This window comes from Dendrobium catenatum, unplaced genomic scaffold, assembly GCF_001605985.2.
Source record: "Dendrobium catenatum unplaced genomic scaffold, ASM160598v2 fragScaff_scaffold_1132, whole genome shotgun sequence".
Taxonomy (NCBI): Eukaryota; Viridiplantae; Streptophyta; class Magnoliopsida; order Asparagales; family Orchidaceae; genus Dendrobium; species Dendrobium catenatum.
This window is the reverse complement of record NW_021319594.1, coordinates 779,431-806,994: the sequence shown is the minus strand read 5'-3', so window position 1 is coordinate 806,994 and position 27,564 is coordinate 779,431. Positions and strand designations below refer to the sequence as shown.

Here is a 27,564-nt window from a genome sequence, read left to right as displayed (position 1 = left end):
CAGAAGACTTATCATCCTATGTTGATTTAACAATAATTTCCACCATCTCAAAGGAAAAATTGCTCTCATTCTCACCCTTCTCAATTTAAACCACTTGATGAGCTCACAGGTACAATCCAATGTTAACTCCTGACATGCAAACCAACGTCCACAAAATACACCATCAATAAACCCAAGCCTTCCATGGAAATGAAATATTCTAAGTATTTTATTTCCCAACCCAACGTCCACTTGATGTAGTTATTATTGTGCAGATAAAGATCAGACGCAAAACCTTGGTACAACTTCCAATGCCCTTACCAAAGGGATTAGCTAGCAAGAAATTATTCTGTGCGGAGTCCGGACGGTAAAGAACCGTCCGGATATGCGTGTGCACAGTGTTTGTACACACCGTGTTTAAAAAAATTCAAAATGTGTACAAAATTATATTCAACGTACACACTATATACACTATCAGAACAGTTCTTTACCGTACAGACTCCGCATGGAATAATTTATCCTAGCTAGCACCCTCAAAAGCTCTAAATTATCTCCCGATCAGTGGTGTCAATGAAAAAAAAATCTGATTGACGGTTACAAAGTGTTTAGCACCATCCCACATTTCTACTCAGGCCTTCTTTCAAATTCAATCGCCAAAACAAGTTACATAAACCACTTTCTCCGCTCAAAGTCTCAAAAGAAATCCTAAATTGAAACCTATTCAAATTTCAAAGCAAACAAAGGTGACAGAAGCGTGAAGGGAAATACCAGCACAATTCACTAGCAATCAAAACGAAGAGAAACGTTAAACAAATCCAATGCTTTCAGTAATACAACTCACCTGAGAAGTGAGAGCAAGTCGTATTAAAATTAAAAGATGGAAAGAAAAAGAAAAAGAAAAAAAAAACACCTTTTTCCCTTCCTTCTGCAGCTCGGAAGCCCGCAGATAAAGCTCGCCCCTGACCGCATACGCCACCTTCTTCACATTCTCGTTCAGAGATTCATAATCCAATGGCTTAGGCGGCATGATTGCTTACTCCCACCCCCAAAGAACTAAGATTGCAAAGGTGATCCTGAAATAAAAAGTAATCAAGAACTAAACAATAGCGAAAGGCCGCATATTTCCACAAGCAACGATCGACTCAAAACCTACCAAAATGAAAGATCTTAAAAAGTTACCTTCAAGCCAAATAAGGTGAACAACTGAATAGAAAGGGGCGAAGCAATGGAAACTAAAAGGATGAGGACTCCCCGTGGATAACGAGGCTCACTGTAGCCTCTCCTTTTGTCTGAAAAGACGAGGCGGCAAATGTATATATAAAAAAGGGATATTTGATATTCCAACTTCAATCTCGATCTCAGAGCGCAAATGCGCGAAAATAAGTTCAGGAATTGGGGAGGATAATGGATTCGACGATTGAGTGGAAGAGCGAGAGAGAGAGAAAATAGCACGATAACGAAAGATTGACGAAGACTCCTACAGACCACAATTGAGGAGGAGGACAGGAGAGACTTGGCGGCCAAATCTCCAGAAAGAATAATGTCCGGTAAACCTTTATTGAACTGTTCAAATAATGAAAAAAAAAAGGATTTTTATCAGTAAATGATCGAACTTTCACATATTTACATATTATTCTCCAAAAAAAAAACAAACATATTTACATATTACAACTAACACTTTCAGATCACGTCTTGGCAAGCTGTCTCCTCAGTCCTCCACCAGTTGCGCCGTCTTTTCTCCTTCAACTTGTTGTCTGCTTAATATCAAATCATATTTAATTCAAATAAGATTTAAAAAATTCTGCAAACTTGAATTATGTAAATTTTAAGATGATTAGAATTGATATATCATTAGATCGGGCACGGATCTAGAACCAAAATCAAATTGGAGACCAACTACCTTGATTTCATCAAACTTACAGTCGAACTGAATGTCTATAAAATATGAACCTAATGACACCAAATTCGACTTAATCCGAGCCAAAATGAGTCAAAATCAAAGACCTAAAGCGCATTTGGAAGGTACAATCCATAATTTGGATTAGCAAACGGTTTCCAAATGTGACATGCTGATAGTCGAATCGAGCGACTCGACAAGACAAATCAAATGAGCCCAAATTCGTCAAATTCTGACATCAAGGGATTTAACATCGGTTGTCCATTCAAACCACTCTCAAGTCACCGTTGATCTTTTTTCTATTTACTGGTCATGTTACTCTCAGAAAATTATAAATAGACCTCTCATTTCTCATTGGGGGAAAGGGAGAAGGAAGGGAGCCCAAACAAGAAAAGAAAGAAGAGAAGAAAGGCTTCTCTTACCACCAGACTTCTCCTCGACCACCTCCCGGTCACTGACCGACGTTAGATTTCCGTCCGTCACCAAATTTCTAACCAACGTCGGACTTCAACCCGTCACCGAACTTATACCCGACGTTGAACTTTCGCCCGGCTATCGACGGACGTCGAATTTCTGCCCTGCCACCAACTGACGCCGGATTTCTGCCTGACCACCAACTGACGCTGGATTTCTGCCCGACCACCAACTGATACCAAACTTCAACCCGTCGTTGTATTTAAACCCGACGCCGTACTTCTGCCAGTGGTCGGATTTCTACTCAACACCGGACTTCTGCCCGTCACTAAACTTCTGTCCATCGCTGAAATTCTACTTGACGCAGAACTTTCACCCGTTGCTGAATTTTTGTCCGGCATCACTTTTATATGTCGTCAGACTTCTGCCCATCGCCGTATTTCTACTTGATGTCGGATTTCTGCCCATCGCCGGACTTCTCCCCATCGCCAAACTCTCGCAATATTTCTACCAGGCGCTGGACATTCACCAGTCACCAGACTTTCATCGGACTTCTACCTGACGCCGAACTTCTGCCCGTCACCGGACTTTTGTCCATCTTTGGACTTCTACCCGATGCAAAACTTTCACTCGTCACCGAATTTTTGTCCATCACCGGATTTCTACCTGTCATTAGACTCCTAACTAATGCCAAATTTCTACCTGATGTCGGACTTCTGCCCGTCGTCCGACTTTTACCTGACCCCGAACTTCTGTCCATCGTCAGACTTCTACTCAATGCTGAATATCCACCCGTCGTTGGACTTTTGTCCGTCTACGAACTTTCATTGAACTTTTACTCGATATCGGACTTCCGCCCATCGCCAGATTTCTACCCGACACCGGACTTCCTTCAGTCAACGATCCTTTCGACCTCCGTCGCCCACCAACTATGGTCTTTCTGACCAAACGAATACGTCAATAATGATTCTTCCTGTTTTCACCATGCAACACACTTTGTATGATGTATATTTATTACATCAAGTCAAGGCCTTCCCCCCAATGAAGGGCCTCATTTGTAATCAACTGCAAATACTAATGGATTCATTCAAATTGGGCTATGCCCCATGATTTTTCCTTTTTTTTAAGGATTTTATACATAAAAATCTTGACGTCTCTTATGAATACTACACCTCTCTCTTATCTGATTGCGTGTTGGATCTTCGTACAAAACTAAAATGCTAAAATTTATATATCTCTATCGTCGCAAATATTTCAGGACGAAACAAGAATTAAAGTTCTCAAAATTTTATTTACAGGATTTCTGCTAAATCTTTCTTAAATCCTGTTTGAAATAGGATACCAAATATCCCCTCAGAATGAGTCAGTTCTCCCAATCATATGAACTTAATAGATCTAACAAATTTTGGGAGGATTAAAATCTGAAAACTTATTTTAAATTGCTATTGGTTTTTACTGAAATTCAACAAATTGTTTAATATTTATTGCAGGATTTAAAATTTATTAGAGACAAAAAAAAATCTTAAATTTATTTAATATTTAGAATGATAGGATTAAACCAAGAATGAGACTGAAGGCATAATTATCAAAATAATAGAATTTAAAAGCCCATGAAATAAGATACCAAATAAATCCTTAATAATCTATAAGAATTCATCATCATGACTTCCAATTCTTATCCAGTATATCATTGAACTGCTGAAATCCCATTGGCAAAAACTCTCTAAAAAAAGACAGAAGCATAATTTAAATTAATGGCCTATTTAAGACAAATTTTTTATTGTTTTATTATTTTAATTCACTGCATATTTTTATTTTAGTATAAAATTTAATTTTTTAAAGAATTTTTTATAAATGAGAAGATATAGTTTACAATCAGATCTATAAGAGTGTGATCATCATAAAGAAATTATCCAAAGTCTTTAGAAAGAGAATATTTATTATAATAAATTATATAAAACTATTCTGTAATAAATTGTTTTTAAATGAACCTAAAATAAATTACTACAATTATAACTCTTTATATATTTAATTATGCAAATATTTTAACAAACTTAATGACGGATGCATTTATAATTTTTTTCTATAATAAGTTAATAACGACACATTTTTTGCTGTTTTAAAAATATTATGATGATAAATATTTAACAATCAAATCCACTAAAAGCAATCCCAAACACAATATTGATCTCTGCTACAATACTTGTTTACAAATGCGTTTTATAATCACCTTAGAAAGCAAAAAAAAAAAAAAAATTATCCCAAATGAAACCTTAATTTCATATTCACATTGAGTTATAATTATGGTCAGCATATACTGACCTATACAGGGCGACTAGAGATGTCGGCGATGACAATGGCAATTGCAAGGGGGGTGGTGAGATTGGGGTTGGCAAGGCAAATTATTCTATGCGGGCGCTGAACGCCGTCCAGAGACCAACCAAAATGTGCCACATCATTCTGCTTGGTACCACGACTCGATACCGTGCTCAGTACAGTTCGAGACTGAGCTCAGTACTGTTGATGTGGTGCATTTTAGTTGATATCCGGAGGATGAACTGCATTTGGCATCCGCAGACGACGAAGCTTCACGCATTCTATTTGGGATTCCCTAAGCCCATTACTGATAAATTAAATGAGGAATTTCAAATACCTCAAAATATCACTACATTCACTTTTCATCTAATCAAACATATAAAATTCCAAAAACTACATTTGATTTACACTACTAATCCTTGCAATCAAATAAACCCTTCCGCATAAACAGCTTTCAAAAACACGCAATATAATTCCAAAATAAGCTTAAATATACGAATATCAATGCGTACAAAGCATTTAACAATTAAAACAACAGTACAAATCAATGGGTCTAGTAACATACTTTCCAGGCAGGACAACATGGGAAGAAATGAGGAAAACTTATTCAATCTCTGCAAAACTGGACAAGTCAAAATCTAATTGACTGAAGAATTTGTATTAGAAGTTCAAATCTTGAAGATGATCTACTTGAAGCACTTAGCATCCAAAAGGGCCTCCCCTTCAAATGGCTCCTGGTCTTCAATCATTGCATTGACTCTCTCCTTCTGAGCTTCATCAGCTATGTCTACTTTAGTCCAGTCATAGAGTTCCATGTCATAGCATTCATCAATAACAAACTGAGGAAGCTCCTTCCCTCTGAAGAGCCACAGGCCTTTCACTTTATATGGAGGCTCAGATCCTATCACAAGCATCTTACCAAAGGCGTATTTGCGAGCGAGGTCCATTCGTTGCAGAAAACCACTCACCTTGTTCAGGGTCACGAAGGAGACTGTGTTCTCATCATTGTATTTGTAGTTGCAAAACCACAGGGAGTAGCCTTCTGGGTCATACATTTCCCAGAAACCTAAAGCAAAAAACAAACACAAATAGGACCTTAATTCAGCACTGCACTTTCATGCTTTCCCTAAACAACGAGGAGCTTTCAAGTGAGACCTATATATTACTAAAAACTATATGGTAACTGCAACCTAAGACACCATTTGCAAGAATGAACATCCCAAGAAAGCTTTCAGTACAACATGAAAGAAATTAGCTATATCCACTAATTATGCTGCATCTAAAGTTTTCCCAAGCTACCCTAGTGGATCAAGTACAGAGGAGGCCGGGAGTTGTGAGCGATTCATATCTAACTTAGATTCCTTCTAACAACAATGAATTATTTTGTGCGGACGCCGAATGTTTTCCAGAGCCCAATAAAAATGCGTCACATCACCTCCTACTTGGTACCGCGGCTAGGTACTGAATGACGTGGCTGCATCTAATTAGCATCTGAACGATAAGTTGTGTCCGGTGTCCGCACAGAATAATCTCTCTCTAACAACGTTGTTTTCATGTCCTTCCTTGGGGAGCTGAGAATAACCCAATCCCCAAATACCAATTTTAACTTTTCTACTATGGGAATAAGTCAGCTAATTGACTTTACACTGCAAGGTAATACCAAATGCATTGATTGCAAGAGGTTTAAAACATTTAAAAAAAAAAAAGAATTACCTTTAATGGCAACTTCACGGAAATTAGTCTTTGTATTGGAGTACAACCTTTTCCACTCATCTAGTATCATCTTACTTGGAGGTAATAGGTCCAACGGATTTTTAGGCTTGGGCTTGGGTGCCTCCTCCTCTTCAACACTTTCTTCTACTTTAGGCTTTGGTACTTCTTTCTTAACTTCCTTCTTTGCCTCCTTTGCCTTCGCAGGTTCCTTGGGTTGAGTAGAAGGTTTTTTTGATTGGATAGGGGGGATTGATTCTACCTGCTTTATTTCGCCCATAACTTTGTAGAAATTAGGCTGATTAACCAGCGTCCAAAAATATCTTTCAACATGAGGAAATTCTGATGTAAATTTCTTCGTCATGACCAAAGAAAATCCATAACCCAAGTTGCAGGCCATGATGATATCAGCTAATGTAATTGCATGGCCAACCAAGAAAGTTTTCGTAGCAAGTTCAGTATTCAAAGCACCTAATGCCCTCTTCAAGGAAGCAATAGCACGTTCCTCAGACTGCAAAAATGATGAAATCAAGCTCAGTTATTCAATTAGAATAACAGTATTTTCCAAAAAATTAAAGCAGAATGAAAATGAGAATGACCAGCGCTTCATAAGGCACAAACCCCAGTCTTGGATAAAACCATCGTGCAATATTTGAATCAATCTCAGTCGTTGAGAAGTCAATCCATTGCTCAATTTTAGCCTGCAAGCAAGAAGATTAAAATTGAACTCAATCCTCCATAACAAAAAATAAAAATATATAAAAAAAAAAAAACTTACATATTCTATCAGTGAAGAACCATAGAGAGGATTTTCAGCCTTTAATCGAGTAACTGTATAATAATTAGAATCTCAGTGCTAAATAATATAGGAAGATACACATACCTATTTTATGTTATTTATATATCTAACACCCAAAATATTAATATTACATGCCTACCACTCACAGAACAAATTTGATTGTCCGGAATGAAATATTAAAGTTTATAAGATGGTATGAATGGTAGAAATGGATTATAGAAGTGGTATATTTGAAATTAAAGTTGTATATTGGTGGTAGACATGAAATACTAATGTTTTAGGTGTTAGATAATATAAATATCATGAAATGAAGTGGTATGTATGTAAAAATAATATAATAGTACACGAAAAAAGAACCTTATTGTAAGCATACCATATCGAGCAATTGTATTGCTCTCAAAAACAGATCCCTCAGGCGTCTCCAACACTGGAACCTATATTTGCATAAATCAAAATAAATGCGGATGAAGACAGCAAACTTTAAGAAATATCTCCTCAATTACAAAAATTACCTTTCCTAGCGGGTTCATTTTGAGAAATTCAGGGGTTTTATTTGAGACACCCATTTCAAAATCCTTAACAACTTCAATCTTTACACCGCTGTATTTTGCAGCAATGAGGGCCTTGAAAGCATTTTTGTTTGGCATGCCAGAATGCAGAACCTATAAAATATAACACCAACACAGTAAGAAACATCGGCAAATAGGCTTCTCAATTAAGTGGACATATTACATAGTCGAACTCAATGAGAGGCATAACATAAATAGGTAGAGCATACAAATTAGTTGCAATTGTGCAAAGTTATGAAAGAAAGTAACAATAAAAATCTAACAAAGAATGATACTGGATCACACAGCAGAGGTTGATTCACATCACTTCATTCTGTCATTTCCAATACATTTGCACCAAAATCCCAACTCACCCAAGCCTATTTCCACCCTAAGAAGTACGAGTTCAAAAATAAACAATTTTTACAGGTTCAATACTCATATCATAATCACATATACGTGTATATGCTGAGCATCAGTGACTCGTAGATTAAGCTTACTAAGCTTTATTCAAATCATCACAAAGTGCAAGTTTTAATACTAATACAGGCCCTATGATCAAGGTCAGATTTTTTGGGAAAGATTCCAACCTTCGACCTCTACATAAATAGAATTATAAAATTAAAAATAATTCATAAATCATATAAAATTAAAAAAACTAAGCCCTAAAAGAAAAAAAAACACAATAGTAAAAGCTGAAAACAAAAAAACCAGCTAAAAAAGTAGTTAAAATAGGTAAAAAGGAAAATGAATAAAAAAAGAAATAAAGAAAAAAATGAAAATGACATGTTAAAAAGAAATATAACATTAAAAGAAAATAAAAATAACTTTAAAGAAAACAAAAAAAAATTAAAATGAAAATTTAGTTTAGAAAATGCTAAAAATTAAAAAAAAATACCATGGAACTTAAATCCTTTTATCTCTAAACTAGCCCAAACTCTAAATATAAAAAATTTAAACTTTCTTATATAATTCAAAAGTTTTTTTCAAGTAAACTTAAATTTGAGGCATTCGTCTCATGGGCGTGAGGATATGCCTCAAGGCCTGTGCCTCAAATGAAAAAGTAATAAGCCTCAAGACACTATACATCTCATGGTGAGATGCCCGCATGCCTAGAACACCCTCTTAAGCCATATTGTAAAATACTATTGCTAAAAGATTTTCATGCTCTCCACTATCGAATTGACATATTGTTTATTTTGAATTAGAGTCTTACACTGTTTATACCAACGCACGCCCACCAAGAGCAACATAAGTTTTCAATCCAAACAAACTTAATATAAAGTATATAATTTATCGGCCTTTTCTTATAAAATGCATTCTTTCATAGCCACAACTTGGATGAGTAGAACTAAATAATAGATATATTTTTTAAAAGAAAAAAGATAATTTTCTTGCAAGGATTTTAAGATGATGAAATAAGAAATTCAACCACACATAATTCATTATAGATATTTATTTTAGTACCATAAAATGAGTAAAAAAAGAAATTATTTTCCAAGGATGGATGGTGATACTTAAAAGGTTAGAAGTTTTTTAATTTACAATATGGATTGATAATAAAGATATATTTAGACCTTAAAATTGAGCTAAACTTGATTTGGGATAAAAATTAATAGTTTTGTTAAAATAATTTCCATAGACAAGAACTACAAAAGAGTGTTCATAGATAATGAGGCTTGGTGATATATTAAGGATGAACGAAAAATTGTTAAGGCATAGAAATATGCTATTAAAGCATAATTAAATAATATATAATAATATGTAGACATGCATTAACTATAATAGCTAGAGGCCTTGTTCATTGAGCTTGTCTGGCTTGCTCCAACCTCAATTATGTCCAACCAATCCTTTTCCCTAATAATTATCAAGAAAAACAGAGAAGAAATTACTCCTTAAACCAAATAATGGCCTACAATGTGTCACTTCAATGCTCATACATGAACTACTAACTCAGGGCAGCCATGCCTTTTCTTGGAACCAGCTTCTAAAAGGTTCCATGAACTTGAATTCATTCCCAAAAATCTTAATTTTAGAGCACAAATTTAGGATTTGTTGGACAACAGTAGGTATCTCCAAACTCTTATGTATATCCCGACTAAACCTCCACATCTTCGAGCGTCAAGAGATTAATGACATGCTTGACATTATTTTTTATTTCTATTTTAAAAAAAAGTTAAGAAAGGATAAAATATGTGATTAGTTGGTTCTTTTATTTTTTAAAACTAATTAAGTTGTTTCTGTAACTATTCATAACAAGCTGTATATTTTTCAAAAAATTTCAAAATCACTTAATTTCAACCCAATTCTAGACCATCCAACACCTTCCGTTTTTAACTTTCATGTCCATACTTGCGCGAACCTCTAATAGTTAGATCTATTACTTAGAACCTAGCTTCAATCTTTCTCATGCCAGGTCTCAACGGCCCCTTGAAGATACAGGTATCCTCCCACGCTTCCTCCAGCTCAAGCTTTGCAACAAGGATCATCCTCCTCTCTGCCCCTCCTGCAGCATTCACCTTCATGCTCCAATGGTGTGGTGATAACAGATCCGTCCTCTGCCTGGCCCAGGGATAGGAAGAATTGCCCCGGCATGGACAACAGCGGATTGCACCTTTTACTTGGGTTCCCGCTCGGATCGTCCGGCATGGGCAGCAACGGAGCTGTTTTTTTTTTTTGTTCGGAGTTGGCGCCGAAGGTGATGAAGATGAAACAAAAATAGGCCTTGAGTACATGAATGCCAAAATCTTTTTTTTACGTCGTGTTAAGAGTCTTAAGACGTAGCAGAATAAAAATAAAATAAATAAAAAACAGAACAAATGAACCCAAACGGTCCCAATTCAAGAAAAAATAAATACAAAATCCAAACTTGCGTATTAATAAAAGGGAACAGTAGAAAAACCAACTCCTTCTGAACCCATTAGGACACAGAATATTACTTTTAAATAAACGATATTGTATACAAGGAGAAAGACAACCGCTTCTTCCAAATAAAAGATCCATGTAAAATAAAAGATGATAACACAAGAAAGCGCTTAGATTAATGGAGCAACATTCTACGTAAATTGTTCAATAGAGACAGAAATACTCACCAAAGCCATGACTTAACTGCTTGTCTTCCTGAAGACGGATCTGAAAGACCACAAAACAAGAAGAAAAGACGATCAACCCAGACCGGAACATCGTAAATATATAACGAAACAAGATTTCCGGGAAAAAATTAACCTCTTTTTGGTCGGAGAGAAGATGGTTACTGAGCGATAGAGAAAGGGGAAGCCGCGCAATATCTGCACCTATCAAGAGCTGTGGACAGCAATCTTCTAGGGCGCGTAAATACCGACGATTTCTTATTTATAGAGCTGAATTTATACGAATTGCCGAAAGTACCCTTTTTGATGAGCTAATTGTTAAAAAAATGTTTATCGTGAAAGATCCGTGTGATATTTCTCATCATTTAAAAATAAATAAATTTAAATTATGATAATTTTTTTTAATTTCATGTAATATAAAAATTATTTGATTTTTTAATATATTCATAATTTTTTACCAATTTTTATGAAGAATTAAAATTTTATCATTTTTTCTAATTTTAAGATTAAATTAAAAATATTATATTTGAAAAATGCAAAGCTTAAAATTAAGATGCAGCTCGAGTTTATAATCTTAGAAAAATAAAAATTTTCATAAATCAATGCTCGTATTCATTTATTAAGAAGTAGTTCTCTAATCATTTGGGATAAAAAATAGATTTGATATATTTATTATTTTAAAAATATATTTATAAACATCAAGGGTCTCCTAATAAATGTTCATCAACCATTGTAGAGGTGTCAATTTCGGGTCACGGGTCAGGTTCGGGTCGAACCCGAAACTGATCCGGCACTATTCGGGTCAATCCGAACCCGACCCGTTTTTGAAAACAGGTCAATTTTCCTGATCGGAATCCGGCCCGCTTCGGGTCCGAGTCAACCCAACACGACCCGAATGACACGTTTCCAACAAAAAAATGCTAGTTTTCGGGTCAAAATGGGTCTTTCTCCTCTTTTTCGGGTAAAAGACGGTTTTATTTCCTTTTTTTCGGGTCAAATTGGGTCAATTTCGGGTTGCCCGGTAAAAATCGAATTTTCGGGTAAAAGCGGGTCAATTTCGGGTCAAAGGGTTAATCCAAACCCGACCCAATTTTTGAAACGAGTCAAAATGTTGAACCCGAACCCAAAATTTTTGGGTCAGGTTCGAGTCGGGTTTAGGTCTCTAAGAAAGCTCTTTTGTGGATATTATTTTTAACTTTTCTAAAACATTTTCTATGCAATAATTTGAGTTATCTAGTTTTATATAGATATATAAGGATTAAAATTTATTATGACCGCAAGTCTCTAAAGTTAATTATACTGTAATACGAATGCTTGAGAATAATCTTAATTTAGGGCATCATTGTGCTTTAGATTTATGATTTGATGTCGTTGTATTGTGCTCTAGATAGGTTGTTTTTTAATTTTTGGTTTTATGTTTGGGGCATGATTACGTATGGATGATCGAACAAAAAGTCGGACAGTGCAACATTTCATTCAATTTCATAAGCAACATAACATACAACTTCTTAAAATAAATGAAGAGCCACTATTACAAATTTTTCATAAAACTATTCATGCTATTTTTCAAACTAAATATTTACGTCAATCATAAATCTATTTTCATTCGCACGTCGTCTTCTATAGACATACTCATCGCTTTCAGTCATTTCTAATTCTCTGGAGACTTAACCTGAAAATATTTGTTTAATGGGTTGAGTTTACAATGTAAACTCATTGGATAATCATACTTGTAACATAAAAATTTCATATATATAACAAAATTAAATATATTACTTTGACTTTCTTTTTCTTTTGAAATTGCATGCATGTATAAGTGTATATGTATATATATTCTATATAATCCATATAATAATTAAGTATACAATACAAAGCATAATTGTTTCTTTGTCTTTCTTACACATTAATTTTTCATTATATTCCATATTTCCATTTCCATTACATGTTTATTCCATTTTCATTTCATTTACTATTAGTACAAGAACATCATCTAAATGTATCAATATTTCCATATTTCCATTATATTCCATATTTCCATTTTCATTTTCATTTGTTTAATGGCTTCAGTACTTCACATTCGCGCACTAGTTAACATGACTAGAAAATTTTGAAGGAATTCTTAAAAATTAAAGAAATACTAAATATGATGTTTCTAACTTGTATCTTTTACCTCAAGAAATCTCTTTCTTGCCGAATCGAACTCCCACCAAATTTTGATTGTTCCAACCCAAAATGCTTCTTTTTTCTCTCCCAAATTTCTTTCTCCCCACTTCCAAATCTCTTCCTTTACTTTCAATTAAATATCGCTCACTATTTAGATAAAGAAATATGGAAGGATTTAGACAGAAATGAGGTAAAAAATTTAACAAATCTTCTCTCTCTCGTTTTTCTTCTCCAAGAACAAAATGGAATGTCTATTTCTCAGGTGAAGAATAGTTAATTTACTTCTACGAACATGATCCTTCGCTCAAAACCACGAACAAATCCCTCCTGACACTTTTGCGCTCGAGTTTGGCCTTCTCCAGGCCACGTATTCGTCTCTGTTCGCGAGACCGGCTCTGTTGCAAAAATCAAAGCCGGTTCAATTGAACCGGCCGGCTTTAGACAAGCCGGGTATTACAGTTGGTGAGTACATGCATGCCTCAATGAGATTCTTGTAAGTTTTTTTGGAACTTTTATTTGGTCCGGTGAACGTACGCAACTCTACGTTCGGCCGCCAGTAGAATCGCGCCACGCATTTTCATTATTTACCGCGCGCCCCGACAACCCGACCCGGAACGGACCCAAGATTACTCGGTATTGCTAGGTATTGGTCGAGTTTGCTCGGCAATAATCAATACCTAGCAATACCGAGCAAATACCGAGTTGTACCGAGTTGTACTGAGTTTTTTCTAGCAATACCGAACAAATACCTAGCAATACCGAGCAAATCCCTAGCAATATCGAGCAAATTCCAAGCAAATACGGAGTTGTACCGAGTTGTGGAAAACACGGTACAACTCGGTATTTGCATGGTTTTGGTCTTCAAAGAGCGGTATTTCTTGTTTTTGCAAAGCAATACCGAGCAAAATCGAGAAAATCGTGAACATAGCATTCCCGGGTTCCAGTCCGGGTCAAGTCGTCAGGCCGCGCGGTAAAAGAGTAAGAGCACGTGGCTACATGTTATTGGCGGCCGAATGTAGCTCTACGTCCGGTCAGAGGACGTAATAATTGTTTGTATTTTTGGCGTCTTAGCGAGGAGAAATTATTATGTGCAGACACCGGAAGGTCCAGAGAACAATTAGAACGCAACATGTCACCCAATACACAACATTATCAAGCACTTGTACATAGCAAAAAAATGACGTGGCATGATTTATCTCCGGACGCTATTGGGGGTCCATACATAATAATTTTTCCTTGGCTAGCCATTGGAGTTTGAGGTAAACATCCTGGGTGGATCTCAGAGAGTGCATGAGCGTCTCGATGATATCTTTGGTGACTTGGTGAGAGCACGATTAAGAGGCCATCTATATTCATGTACGACAGTGTGGACATATTGCCGAATTAGTTCATATTTGATTTATAGTTTCATAGCACAAGCAAGCATTTACTGAAATTTCTTCAGTTTCATTCTTATAAAGTTCTTGCATGTTGCACTGCGCTACACACACCATTTCTGTAAAATAATGAGCTCTACTAGAGTTCAGAGGAGGAATATGGCTGGTTTTTCTTCTATATTTGCGCAAGAATAGGGCCGTCAAATTCGAGTCATGGGTCTGGTTAGATCTAACTTGAAATTGACACGTCACTATTCAACCCGACCCGTTTTTGCAAACGGATCTATTTTTCGGACTCGAACCCGACCCGCTTCGGGTCCAGATCAACCCAAACCCGACCTGCTTTGAGTATGTTTTACAAAATTTTTTAATTTAATTTGATTTATTTAAACCTAAATCGAATTAAGATAAAATTTATTTTAATTAATTTAAAATAAACCAAACTTAATTCAGTTTAGGCAAAATAATTTATTATTTGTTGGAAATGACATTTATTTATTTCATAATAATATTTTAAAACCCCCCTAAATCAATCAAAAAACGGGCCAAATCGGGTTAATTTCGGATTTCTGGGTCAACCGGAACCCTTCCCGATTTTACAAACATGTGGAAATCCCTAACCAGAACCCAACCCAGTTGGGTTTGGGCCCAAAATTTTCGGGTCAAGTTCGAGTCTGATCAAATATTGACAGCCATAGGCGAGAAGGATCTCCAAACTCCTTTCAATTCCTTTGTAAATTTGGGAGAACAAGTTTCTGCTACATTCAAACAATATCGTTCTATCCTTATATACATCAGGGCTGTTTTTAAAGGGGATTTATATAAGTCCTGCTGTGAGCACCATCCAGACCTACAGTGAGGCTTATGGGTTCTCTGCCTGAAGCACAGGACACTTAAAGGTGCCACAAACCTTTAGGTAAGCTTTACTATAAGACTAGAGGAAACAACTCGCAGCAACAGGGATCACCAAAGGCACCACCAAAGCTTGAGAAAATTATCCTCTTTAGCTGGAGGTAATAAGGAAAATTATTTATATTTGATGAGTCATTTCCTTGCTCGCCGTTGGGAACAAAGAAAATGGTTTATGCCTGAAGAGCCTTTTCTTGACTACATGACGTTCTTCTGGTTGCATTAAATGATCGATGACGCACCATCCGATTAAATGATTCTGGTGCTGAGAAGGCCAATCATCTCACACCGAAAAATCAGTCTCTGAAATGACCGCTAAAATCAAGAGGATGAGTTACTATTGGCCAACACCTTTTCCATATTCTCTAAGGAATAAGCATAAGGTAGGCTAAGTTTTTTAATTCAATGGGGAGAGTAGGTCTGGGTGAGCTACTGTGATCAAGTGGATTCAGAATTTCCCGGACTCATCAAGGTGATTGCAGTGGTTTAGCTCTCAGTCAGGTTGAGAACAACTTCTAGTTTTTGCCACATAAACCACCTTGCTATAGTAAGTACCAGTTATATATTTCCATGAATATGCAAAAAGTTAGCAAGGCATGTCATCAATGGCAGGTGATGCGGAAAAGGTTGAGATTTGCATCCAGCCTATAGATGGAGAGAGATTCTTCAGTGCGGTGCCCGAACATGTCTGGAGGCCAATCCGGATGCGCCACATCATCCAATGCACTGTGCATTGGGTGACGTGATGCGCCCGGATTAACCTTTGGACGTGTCCAAACACCGCACAGAATAACTTTTAGTAGATGAAAAGAAGGATGCACATGAGCATTCAATAAAAGTCATGCTAATATAAAAACTCGTGATATAGTTGAGTAGGCCTCATAAAAAAAATTCTCCAGCTATGAATTTTGTTGGAGATTAAATGCAATATATAAATATAATATATAGTTTCCATGTATGTGTTCATATAAACCAAGTATGACTGCAGTTATAACACAGAAGCTTAGAAAACTGGAGCACCTGGAATGTCAATCCACATCAGCTGCAATTCAATTTCACCAGTCTCTACATTTCTCAGCCTGAGCACTATCTCTTGTATTATTTTGCCATCCTTCCAGAGAATTGGGCTCTCACCAGCAAGGCAGTTTTGCCTGCATGGCTTCACTGTTCTGATTATGGTGCCATTGGGGAGATCAGCCAAGCCCATCTTTACTGAATCAATAAATGATGTAATCTCAAGTTCTGCATCCCCCATTTTGTCATCTCGGCTGAATGTATCTTTGTCATACACTTGCTGGTTTAGAACAAGAAAAAAATCAGAGAAAATTAGTTTACAAACAAGTGAGAGCTCATTTAATGTCCATCACATAATGCTCTCAGAATTTTCACTGATGAAAAACATTTGTATCTTAATATTTATTGACAATATCTGATTTTCATCAGGACCAATGGCAGTCAAGACTTGGTATGACTACTTTAACTAGCATAATCCTTTGTCAACACTCATACAGTTTTCATTAAATGCTGAAACTGTAATATTTTAAATTTTTCTTGAAGCAAGAAATGTGTATACATTACAATTTCTATAATAAGATAATCATACAAATTCCGCCTACAAATGCATTAATGTCATCATCAGTCATTTTCCAAACATTTTGGGGCTGGTTTTAGGAATCCCCATTACACCTTTGCTACTGCTATATTGTCGCATGAGTTGTTGAACCAAATTACATGACAATTTTTCTATCCAAGTTCCCCTCAATTTATCAATTTTCTTTCTAATCCTTCATAAACCAATTTTACCAAGTTATCTTTTATACCCATTATTATACATGCCAAAATCAACTTAAGCATACTTTTCCCTGATGATATTTCATAGATGCTATCCCTCATGCTCAAGGGGTGTAAACGAGTTGAGTCGAGCTTGAGTAGCAGCAAACTCGAGCTCAACTCGTCTCTCAAAAGAACAGCTCAAACTCGAGCCCAAAGAACGAGCTCGAGCTCGACTCGTCCATTTTCTCTCAAACTCGAGAGCTCGGCTAAAGATGGAATCGAGGCTAAAGCTTTGCTTCGTCTTCGCGGGGAAGTGCCGGCTGTGGAGAAGGAAGATTGGAAGAGCTGTTTGTAGTCGCTAGAGAAGAAAACTAAAAAAAAAAAACGACGAAGAAGGATAGTGCAGACCACGTCTCTTTTTTGGAGAAATAATGGACCGCTTGATAGAGCTTTTCTTAAGTAATAGCTATTTAAAACAGACTGCTGGAGCAGCCGCTGTAATTTTTAGTGTATAATTGTTGTATAGTATAATAATTATATTAATATATAATAACTGTTGTATATTATTTTAGTACATAAAATTTTATTAAATAGTTAATTAATTACAAGCCAGCTGGCGAGCTCACGAGCCGAGCTTCATCAAGCTCAAACTTGAGCTCATTATAAACGAGCTCAAGTTTGAGCTCGAGATCGTTGCTCGATAAACTCGGCTCACGAGCTTGTTAACAAGTCGAATTTGAGATGGCTCGGCTCACTTACACCCGCCTCAATACAACAAAGAAAAAACAACAAATAATAGCTAAAATAAAAACGAAATAACAGTTCTTCCTCATTTGATGGTTTCCCTACATAAAAAAGTCTTTTTGCCCACTAAGTGCAAAAGTGTACATCATGCATAGGAACTACGCCTAAAAAATATGTGTATGCATGGGTTAGAATTCAATGTGCAATGCGAAAAGTTAAAAAATCAAGGAGCATATTATTAAAGAAAACATCTAAGAGGTGTTTTGATAAATCACACATAAATTAAGGAGCACACATAAATTATGTTCATTATTCCTAAGAGTGATAACAAATAGATGTGGGTGAAATTATTGATAAAACTCAATTTAAATAGGTGTTTTGTCCTACACCAGGAAAAAACTTTTGGAGTGCATATATATATATATATATACTAGAACATTCATGACGTTATAGGGATATAAATTTTAGCATCCTAGTTTTGTATGAAGATCCAACAAATAAACAGATGAAAGATAGGGGTGTAAAGTTCATATGAGACACCAGAGTTTTTATGTGGAAACCTCTAAAAAGAGGGAAAAATCACGAGGCTTTGCCAAGTTTAAAGGAATCCACTAGTGTTTGCAGTTGATTACAAATGAGGCCATTCCTTGGGGGGAAAGGTCTTGACTCGATGTAGCAAATATACATCATATAGAGTGCATTACATGGTGGGAGTTGGAAGCATCAGTGTTGATGTGATCATTTGATCAATAGGAACATAGTTCGGAGACGGTGGTTGAAAGGATCGTAGTCGGGCGACAAAGGTCGAAAAAATTGTAGTCGGATGATGGTGGTTAGGAGGACCATAGTTGGAGGCGACGGAGGTAGGGAGGATCGAAGTTGGTGGGTGATGAAGGTCAGAGAGATCGTAGTCGGGCGATGGTGGTCGAAAAGACCATAGTCGATGTCGGTGGTCAAAAAAATCGTAGTTTGGCAACAATGGTTGGAAAGACTACAGTCGTGCGACAATGTCAGAAAGATCATAGTTGGGCGATGACGATAATTGGTGGCCGAGTATAAATCCGACAAAAGTTGGTGGCCGGGCGAAAGTCCTGCCAAAGTCTGACGACAGTCGGTGGCCAAGCTATCGTCAAGAAGGAGCTTGATGACAAAAGAGATATGAGATTTCTCTTCCTTGCATCTCCCCTCCCCCTTCAATGAAGAATGAGTAAATAGGGAGAAGATCAAGGGCATGTTCAGAATGTTTTGAATGGACGAACAATATTTACTCCCTCGATCGTGGACCGTTTATTGAGTATTGGAGTGTCTTAATGATATTAGAATTTGGTGATCTTGTGATCAGTATAGGTACTTTTGTACTTTTGATTTATATATATATATATTTATACAAATCAAACTTTTATTGAACCAAGCATGATTGACACTCTTATTCTTGTGTTCTTTTCGTTTAGTAAACAATTAAAAAAATCTTGCTCAAATTTGGCTCATTTTTTTTAAAAAAAAAAAGACAAATATGAAAAATTGCCTAGTCAATCACTAGCTTTTTTCGTAAACATGAGCTCTTTGGCACTCCTTTTCTCCACAATCCTCCAAACAAAATCAAGCTAGATGAATGAAAACAGACATCCAATTTAATCGATATCAAAATTTGATTCTCCGACACATATTCTCTTTAGGTGCAATTAAAAAAATATACTTTTTTTTTTTTGGTTTCATCGATATCGAAATTTGATTTCCCGAAACATATTGAGATGAGAGCATTTCTACAGTCTAATTAAAAAAAATACAGAAATTCATAGGGATTAAATTCCTCAGGTGTATGCGGATCAATTAAAATGAGAAGAGTGTGATGAGCGTTTGATCCACAATCTTGAAATTAAATATTTTTTTGGGGAAGTATAAAAAAAATTTGGGGAGATGGAGGAGGAAACCTGACGGCCCATGCGGAGAACAACGTAGGGATCGCTGCCACTTGTATCTCGAACGGCGAGGTTGACTCCTCGAATAATCCGAACCCTTAGAAGCCCTAAAAGAGATTCCATTGCTTCTCTGCCACTGTCCAAGCTCCGTTTCCTTCACCGTGACGCTGTTGCTCCACCTAATTCTCTTCTCAAAATCCTCTCTTGTATTCCTTGTGTGGGTCTCTCTGGAGCATGAAGGCAAACACCTTGTGTGCAACTGATTCACGAGGGAGAAAACGCGAGGACCTGACGAGCTTAACCGCCATCACCGGAGATTTCGCCGGTTTCTTCTCGCCAGCCATCGTCGAATGTAACTGACGAATGGGTATAAACGAGTCGAGCCGAGCTTGACGGCTTCATAGCCTCCATTAATTGATGGAGTTACAGGTGAAGCAATTTGTGCTTGACTTAATATCTAGCTCATCGATAATGAAAAAGAAAAAAAAAATATCATTTAATCAATTATTATAATAAAATTATTTTAAAAAATAAAAATTTAAACATAAATAATAAAAATAACTCCATATAAAAATATGATATAAATTTAAATATTTTAAATACTTTTATTTTTAAACCTGTAAATTCGAATATGTTATAAATACATTTTACATTAATATTTGACTAATTAGTTCATCAAATTTAACTCATAAGTCATTTATCGAGTTGAGCTCCGGCCTGACCCATGAACGAACTCGATCCATACAATTTTGTCTATATATTTTAAGCCCAATCACTTCAAAGTGAAGAAATGATACTAACATCAAAATTTAAATAAAACTTATTTGTATTATTTTAAAATTATCCACTTAATTTTTGATAATTTAAGTCAAATTAGTGTATTATAACATAATTAATAATCTATTTATTGTTATTATTTTTATTGTTCTTTATTAATATAGTCTTTTAAATTACTATTAGGAATTGTATAATCATCATTAAATTGATAAAAAAAAATATTATAATTAGGATTTTTTTATGCAATGGCATCACCAACTATTTCCTTAATTTAAAATAGGTATGATTTTATTCATAGCCAATCAAAGTTTTGTTTTATAAATAGAAATATATTTAAAATAGAAATGGCTATTAAAAAAATTTGTTCAAAAAATTTCTATTAAATAATATATGCTAGGTTTATAAAATACCTTAGAATGGAGAAATTTTTTAAAAAATAACAAAATAATGATAAAATTTTAAAATTTTATTCAAATTTATACAAGGGTGTGAAAAATTCTCTTTGAATATTTCAAATTTATTTTTTATAATAAATATTAACAATAATAATAGCTCATTATTGTCATGTGTATCACATTAATTTTATACTTTTAATATAAATTAAGTGACAATAATATCTTAATTTTATGAGTGAAATAGATATTAGTAGTAATTAATAAGATTTTTTCCTTAGATAAAAATATGCTAAAATGTGCTACCACAATAAGTATATTGGCTAATCTTAACATGATTGCGTTAGTATGATTTAAGTCTATCTTATTCAGGGGCGAAACCCCTTCTATGTAGGCCCCTTAAAAAAATATTTTTTATATTATTATTTCGGTAATTTGTTTCCCTTTATCTATTTTTTAGTCTTTATTACAAGGATTTTTAGGCAATTTCTCCCTCTAAAAATTTTAAAATACTATGATCTTTAGGCGATTGTTCCCTCGACCTGACCGGGCAAGTCGAACCCTGCTAGGGGGCGTTGCCCCCTTGGACCTCTGATATATCTGCGAAGCATACGACGATCAAGGATATAAACAAATAAGGTTGATATTGACCCATTTTCTTGTAGTGAAGGGTCGAGCCAGTTACTTACAAGTTTGCCTCCCCCTAAAAATTAAGGTTGGTTTCACACCTGATCATATTCAGACATGATATCACACTAAGGTTAATGAGTATCTATTGAGAATGAAACTCACAAAGGAACACAATTAGGATTTGTTGTGTCTATACTTTTGCATGCTAGGCAATACATTCATCACAAAATAACTTACAACCAAAAAGAAACAAGTTAGTGATTAAATTACTTACTAAAATCAGCTTAATTAAAGAGCAATCAATCTCAAATTGATATGATGAGTTTAATATGAGATTTATTTCATTAAGTTCATAGATATCTGATATGAAGATTAAAGCTTCGTTTGTTAATGCTTTCTAAAATAGCTTTTTAGTATTAAAAAATTTTGTACTAAAAAACTACTTTAAAAATAGCAAAAAAGTTGTCCCAAATAAAACCTAAATGATATTAAAATTATCACAAAGTCCAAGTCTAAGAGGATCAGCTCGAGTTAATTAAATACCAATAACAACGACAATCCCTCCTTTCATAGTAGTAGTATGGCTTACGTCCTCTGTCCAGGCCGCCAATAACATGTCGTCACGTGCTCTTACTCTTTACCGCACGGCTCGACGACTTGACCCGGACCGGAACCTGGGAATGCTATGTTCGCGTATTGCGAGGTATTACTCTGTATTTGCTCGGTATTGCTTGGCAATAACGAGAAATACCAATCTGTGAAGACTCGGTATTGCTCGGTATTACTCGGTATTTGCTCGGTTTTGGTTATTGACGAGCAAAATCGACCAATACCTAGCAATACCGAGCAATACCTAGCAAAATCGAGAAATACCGAGCCATCCTGGGTCCGTTCCAGGTCGGATTGTCGGGGCGCGCAGTAAATAGTGAGAACGAGTTGCGTGATTCTACTGGTGGCCTAACGTAGACCTATGTCCTGTGACCGGACCAAATAAAAGTTCCCTCAAATGACTTAAATAGTTTCAACTTTGTTTCTAATACTTCCTTTAGATCATTATGAGTTGGATCTAGGAGCTATTACTTAATTGCACTATCTTGATTTCAAATTTGTTGAAAATGGAGTTCAAAAAATCTTATAATAAATTCCATAAGTTCTTAATACAAATACTCATATGCTTTAAGATCTAAAAATTACACCAAAATTCTCAATTAAACAAATAAAGTTTTCAATATCTTATCAATGATAACATTTTTCCTCTAGCCTATCTATTGCTCTTTCTCTCTTCCATCTTTTAGCTTTCATCTATATATATCTCCTCTTATTTCTTTTTATACTCTCTTTTTTTTTTGAACAATCAGCTCTCTTTTTCTCTTTTTTAGGTACATATATTTTTGATTATTTTGTATATCTCTTGCACCTTTTCTTGACGAGAATTATGTGCAAACTCTTGTATTCTCTCTTACTATCTAATAAATTGGGCTATTTGTTTAATTTTTTAATTTTTTTGGGGTTGGTTAGGAGATTCGAGCATGGATCAGCGGGGAGAAAGATATTCTGTCAACCAACGAGCAAAAACTTGATTTACTAATTTTTTCATTTAAAAAATATTAATGGTGAGATGAAATTACCAACTTTAATTGGAGTGTTGCTTCATAAACTAAAGTACAATAACATCTACATATTCACAATCCCAAAAGAAACAATGATGAGGCTAAATATTTTATATACATCCAAGTGAGAGAAGAGAGTCATCATCATATGATATATACTCTTCGAGCTTAGAATTGCAAATTCCTCTATACAAATTTTTCCATCATAATGGAACTCTCAATGGTAATATTATGATTGGACCATCAACTATGTAAATCTGCTACATTTTTTATGACTTTTATTTGATCTCAATGAGTTGAATTTGTTAGGGAATGATGAATCAAACACAAAGATAAATGTTAAATCACGATTTGTAAAATACAAACAAACACAAAGAATTTACGTGGAAAATCCAAATCTGTGAAAAACCAAGGGGAGGAGGGAGAACGGTTTCACCAAACGGCTTACGAAACCCTAAGCTTTTTACAATAAATTTATAGGACAAAATTAGGACAACGGAAAAAACAAACGGAATTCCAAAAGTATCCTTACAATCAAAATTTGTTCGGGGGCACCTGCAGGGGCGCTACCCCCTTGGATCCTGATGCGAATGCTACCTGATGAAGAATTACAGGGGAAGTGCCACCTCAGCCCACGTGCCACGTTCGCCTGCTTATAACCATTTTTATTTACTGCTTTTGCAATTTCTTTACTCCTTTTATCATTTTCTAAAAGTATTAGTATAGTATTCTCAGCTTAGGTTATATGTTCCCTGTTTTTCAGCCATAGAGGCATATAGAAAGTTATCCGAATCCTTATAGAACAATTTTACTGTTCCATTGCTGTGTAGTTCTTGCTTGCAGGTCAGCGACTACACCAGATCCTCGACATATCTACAAAGTGCACGACGGTCAAGGACATGAACAAATAAGGGTCGAGCCAAATTCGAAGCAACTCCAACAAAATTATATATCATCTACTTTTAACACAACCACACCTGAGAAGCAAATCAACATTGTCTAGGATTTAGTTGCTTACAGTGAAACCATGTTGAACATGATGAGATCAAAGTCCCTTATTAAGCTAAACTCCAACTCAACCAAAGTTTTCTGTTTCTTAGAACTTTTGACATATCTGTACTTATTAATCGTTATAATCAACAGAACATACAATCAGTCAGGTAGGCTTTCTGTCACAGTTTATGTCGGTTAATCATAAAAAAAAAAGTCTTTTTTTATGCTTGATGAGATCATTTTCTCTGTAAACAAATGCTGCAACTTGATTTTTATTTCTGTTTCCTTAATTCTTTAATCATAGGGATCTTGACTTAAGTTATAAGCTATTATTTATTACAGGTTGTTAAAGCATCCACAGCAATTGACTATAATCTTATGTTCTGAGAGAGATTTTTTCCTGCTCACACGATCTTGTTCAAAATGGACAAAACTTATAAAAATATCATCAAAGCTTACATACTTTATTCACATATAAATTTTTTTTATCAGCTTTTATAAAATATAACAGTCCGATTACTTTGATTGTTTTAAATTCCACTTTCTCCTTCAAAATGACACAGATTTGAAGTCATATACAATTCTATATTACTTCAAATCTGCGCAGATTTTCAGACAGAGATAATAATACTAAACATATGAACTAAAAAGTTTCTAACTATGCTTCGAATACTTCATTTAGAATTTTAGATCATTATGGCCTGAAAACCTTTTTCATGAGAGAGAAGTAATTTCATCTAAGAATAAGTTTTTTCACCATACTATAATGTTTGATGAATGTTTTTGCATGTAGAATGTATTATGTTCAGAGATATGTATGATTCTCCTTTGTTGATGATAGCTTAGTGTCACTTATAATTGATATTTCTGGGGTACTAATTGTTAATGAATAAGGCCACGTCAGCAATTCTTTGTACTTTCTTGAATAAGTTTTATTATAAATACTGTTGTATTAGTTTGTAATAGGAAGATAATAGAATTTTACTTTCTCTGTTTTTACCGCTGTTGCTTCGTTCTTCTTCCTCCCTGTTCTTCCCATCTCGGGTTCAAGAACTCATCACTAATTTTGTTCAATAATTCTCTTTATTAACACTCATCATAAATCAAATTCCCGGCAATCTCGGGAATCTATATTTATAAAAAAATATATTAAAAATTCACATATCTTCATTTAGGTTTTTTTTGGGACGACTTTCTTTCTGCTTTTTAAAGCAGGTCTTTAGTACAAAAATTACTGAAAAGCTGTTTTAAAAAATAGAAAGAAAGTCGTCCCAAACGAAGGCTTAATTTGAGTCTGGATGCAAAGCTGCGTTTGAAATCCACACCTGACACCTAATAAATTCTACTTCTATAGACAGCAGAGGATCTAGTCAGGCAGGCTTTGTCTTGTTTTATGTTGGCCAATCCTAAAGAACTAAATGATACTTTTATGCTTGAAAAGATAAGGTTTTCTGTAAATAATTGCTCCAACTTGATGTTTATTTTATGTTTCTTTAACTCTTTAGGGATAAACTAATATATAACAAAACATGGAGAACACTTTGACAATTAATTGTCATAATTCGTGGCCTCCACTTCCTCTTCAAGTCAAAATTTTCCCTCTCAAATAAATACTCAAGAAACCCAGCTCATTTTTCCAGCCCAACCTTAACTTGAAACTTCAGTGGCAGAAAATGGAAGAATTTCTCTGTCATGATGAAACCTTCAATTCCATCCAGCTTTCCATCCCTCTTGACAATGAAAGACAAATCTCAGTAGATCCCCAATCTCTAAACCTTCCAGCTTCTTCTTCCTCCACACCATTATGGAGCTCCAGAAAACAAAAGAACCAAAGCCATACCATTATCTCCATTTCCCATCGCTTCTCTGCAGAGCTTCCAGAACTTGCAAAGCTCCACGCTCTCCAGCTTCGCAGAAGCAAGTCTTGTGGAGATGGAAGATCATCTTCTCCTTCTGATGATTTCGATATCATGTCGAAAAAGCCCACCATTAATCACCAGCAATATGGCGTTCAAGTTCTCTATAATGACTCAAGCAACAGCAGCTCTGATGAAACCGACTTAGAACCCAATCCATCAGAAGATGAAAGATTTAAATGTAGTGCACTGTGTTTGTTCTTCCCTGGTATCTACAAGAAGAAATCAGTGCTGCAAACAAAGACTGATTCTCATAATAACAATCTGGAAGCTGTAGATAGAGGAAGCAATCTTTCAAAAGTAGCTTCATTTGAGAAATTTGAGTGTGGTTCATGGACTTCTACAGCTAATTTAGATCATGATGAGAGTGGACCGTTATCATACTTTGACCTGCCATTGGAGCTTATAAGATGCAGTGCAAATGAGAGCTGCTCACCAGTGAAATCAGCATTTGTGTTTGATAAAGATTTAAAGGGGGTTTTGAAGAAGAATTCTGTGTCTAGATTGGGGTCAAGGAAGTCTTGTGAATCTAATAACAGGCATGTAAGGTTCTCAACTTCTTCTCCTACTTCATATCCTGCTTCACCTAATTTATCTCCTTGTATTACACCAAGGTTGATGAAGGCAAGGAATGAGTTCAATGCTCTTCTTGAAGCTACTAGCAAGGGGTGAATTTTTTTACTTTTGTGTTGTTGTTGTTGTTGTTGTTGTTATTTACTTAGGCTTGTTATGTGTGAGAGGTTAATTTTTCTAATACCCCCACCTATAATCAAGTGGCAATGAATTTCATTCCAAATTTAGGCTTAGTTTACATTTTACAATTGAATGAAGGATTGTAATTTATTTGCCATATTATTGGGTCGTGGAGATACGCTGATATTAGTATTTCTCTTTGTTTTAATAACAAAATTAGAAATAATTTTTTTTCTTATTTTCTAGTCTTGTTTATTTGTTTATTTCATAAGCCTCTTTTTCAAGATGAGAGCATCAATTAGGGGTGTCAATTTTTGACACGACCCGAGCCCGACCCGGAAAAATCTGGGTTCGGGTCAACCCGAACCCGAAACTGGTCGGGTTAGGGTTCAACAAATCAACCCGTTTTAAAAATCGGGTCGGGTTCGGGTTGACTCAGCAACCCGAAATTGACCGAAAGTGACCCCGAAAACCCAAGATTGACCCGAAAACCCAAGATTGACCCGATTTTGACCCAAAAATTGAATATTAACCCTATTTTGACCGGAAAATTAGCAATTTTATGTCAATTTCGGGTCATTCGTGTCGGGTCAGGTTGACCCGGACTCGAATCGGGTTGGATTCGGATCCGGAAACCTGACCAGTTTTTAAAAACGGGTCGGGTTCGAGTTGACCCGAACTGTGCCGGGTCAGTTCCAAGTTTGACCCGAACCCGACCCGCTAACCCGAATTGACACCCCTAGCATCAATAATAGCTTTTAAAAAACGTTCAATTTATCTCTATAGAACAAAAAAGGGTAAGGTACATGCAATAAATCAAATGATAAGATTATCTAAGGTATCGTTTGGGACAGCTTTTTTATTGCTTTCTAAAATTATTTTTTTATAAAAAAAATTATTAATTATCACCCTATACC

The 27,564-nt window shown here is 35.4% G+C and overlaps 4 protein-coding genes across 4 annotated transcripts in view; 1 reads left to right on the top strand and 3 right to left on the bottom strand.

The window, feature by feature from the left end:
• The window catches only part of LOC110110983 (glutamate--glyoxylate aminotransferase 2), a 30,394-nt gene extending 28,998 nt beyond the window's left edge, over positions 1-1,396 (bottom strand). The window contains exons 1-2 of the mRNA XM_020842651.2: positions 1,159-1,396; positions 890-1,052 (exon numbers count right to left, since the gene is read on the bottom strand). Of these exons, the coding sequence (XP_020698310.1) occupies positions 890-1,006 (117 nt within the window). The 5' untranslated portion in view covers positions 1,007-1,052; positions 1,159-1,396. The remainder of the gene's footprint in view (positions 1-889; positions 1,053-1,158) is intronic.
• A 3,662-nt stretch (positions 1,397-5,058) lies between these two features.
• Positions 5,059-10,947, bottom strand: LOC110111039 (elongation factor 1-gamma 2-like). The gene is made up of 8 exons (XM_020842732.2): positions 10,889-10,947; positions 10,756-10,795; positions 7,628-7,777; positions 7,489-7,549; positions 7,095-7,147; positions 6,916-7,017; positions 6,320-6,827; positions 5,059-5,672 (listed from the first exon to the last, which is right to left on the bottom strand). The coding sequence occupies exons 2-8, from the start codon at positions 10,762-10,764 to the stop codon at positions 5,293-5,295; spliced, it is 1,263 nt and encodes a 420-aa protein (XP_020698391.1). The 5' UTR covers positions 10,765-10,795; positions 10,889-10,947; the 3' UTR covers positions 5,059-5,292.
• A 5,135-nt stretch (positions 10,948-16,082) lies between these two features.
• On the bottom strand, positions 16,083-20,098 carry LOC110111026 (protein C2-DOMAIN ABA-RELATED 4-like). Its single transcript, XM_020842713.2, has 2 exons — positions 19,649-20,098; positions 16,083-16,494 (listed from the first exon to the last, which is right to left on the bottom strand). The coding sequence occupies exons 1-2, from the start codon at positions 19,757-19,759 to the stop codon at positions 16,204-16,206; spliced, it is 402 nt and encodes a 133-aa protein (XP_020698372.1). The 5' UTR covers positions 19,760-20,098; the 3' UTR covers positions 16,083-16,203.
• Positions 20,099-25,711: 5,613 nt separating this feature from the next.
• Positions 25,712-26,626, top strand: LOC110110994. Its single transcript, XM_020842672.2, has one exon. It carries the CDS (start codon positions 25,712-25,714, stop codon positions 26,624-26,626), a length of 915 nt encoding a protein of 304 aa, XP_020698331.1.
• The last annotated feature ends 938 nt before the right edge of the window (positions 26,627-27,564 follow it).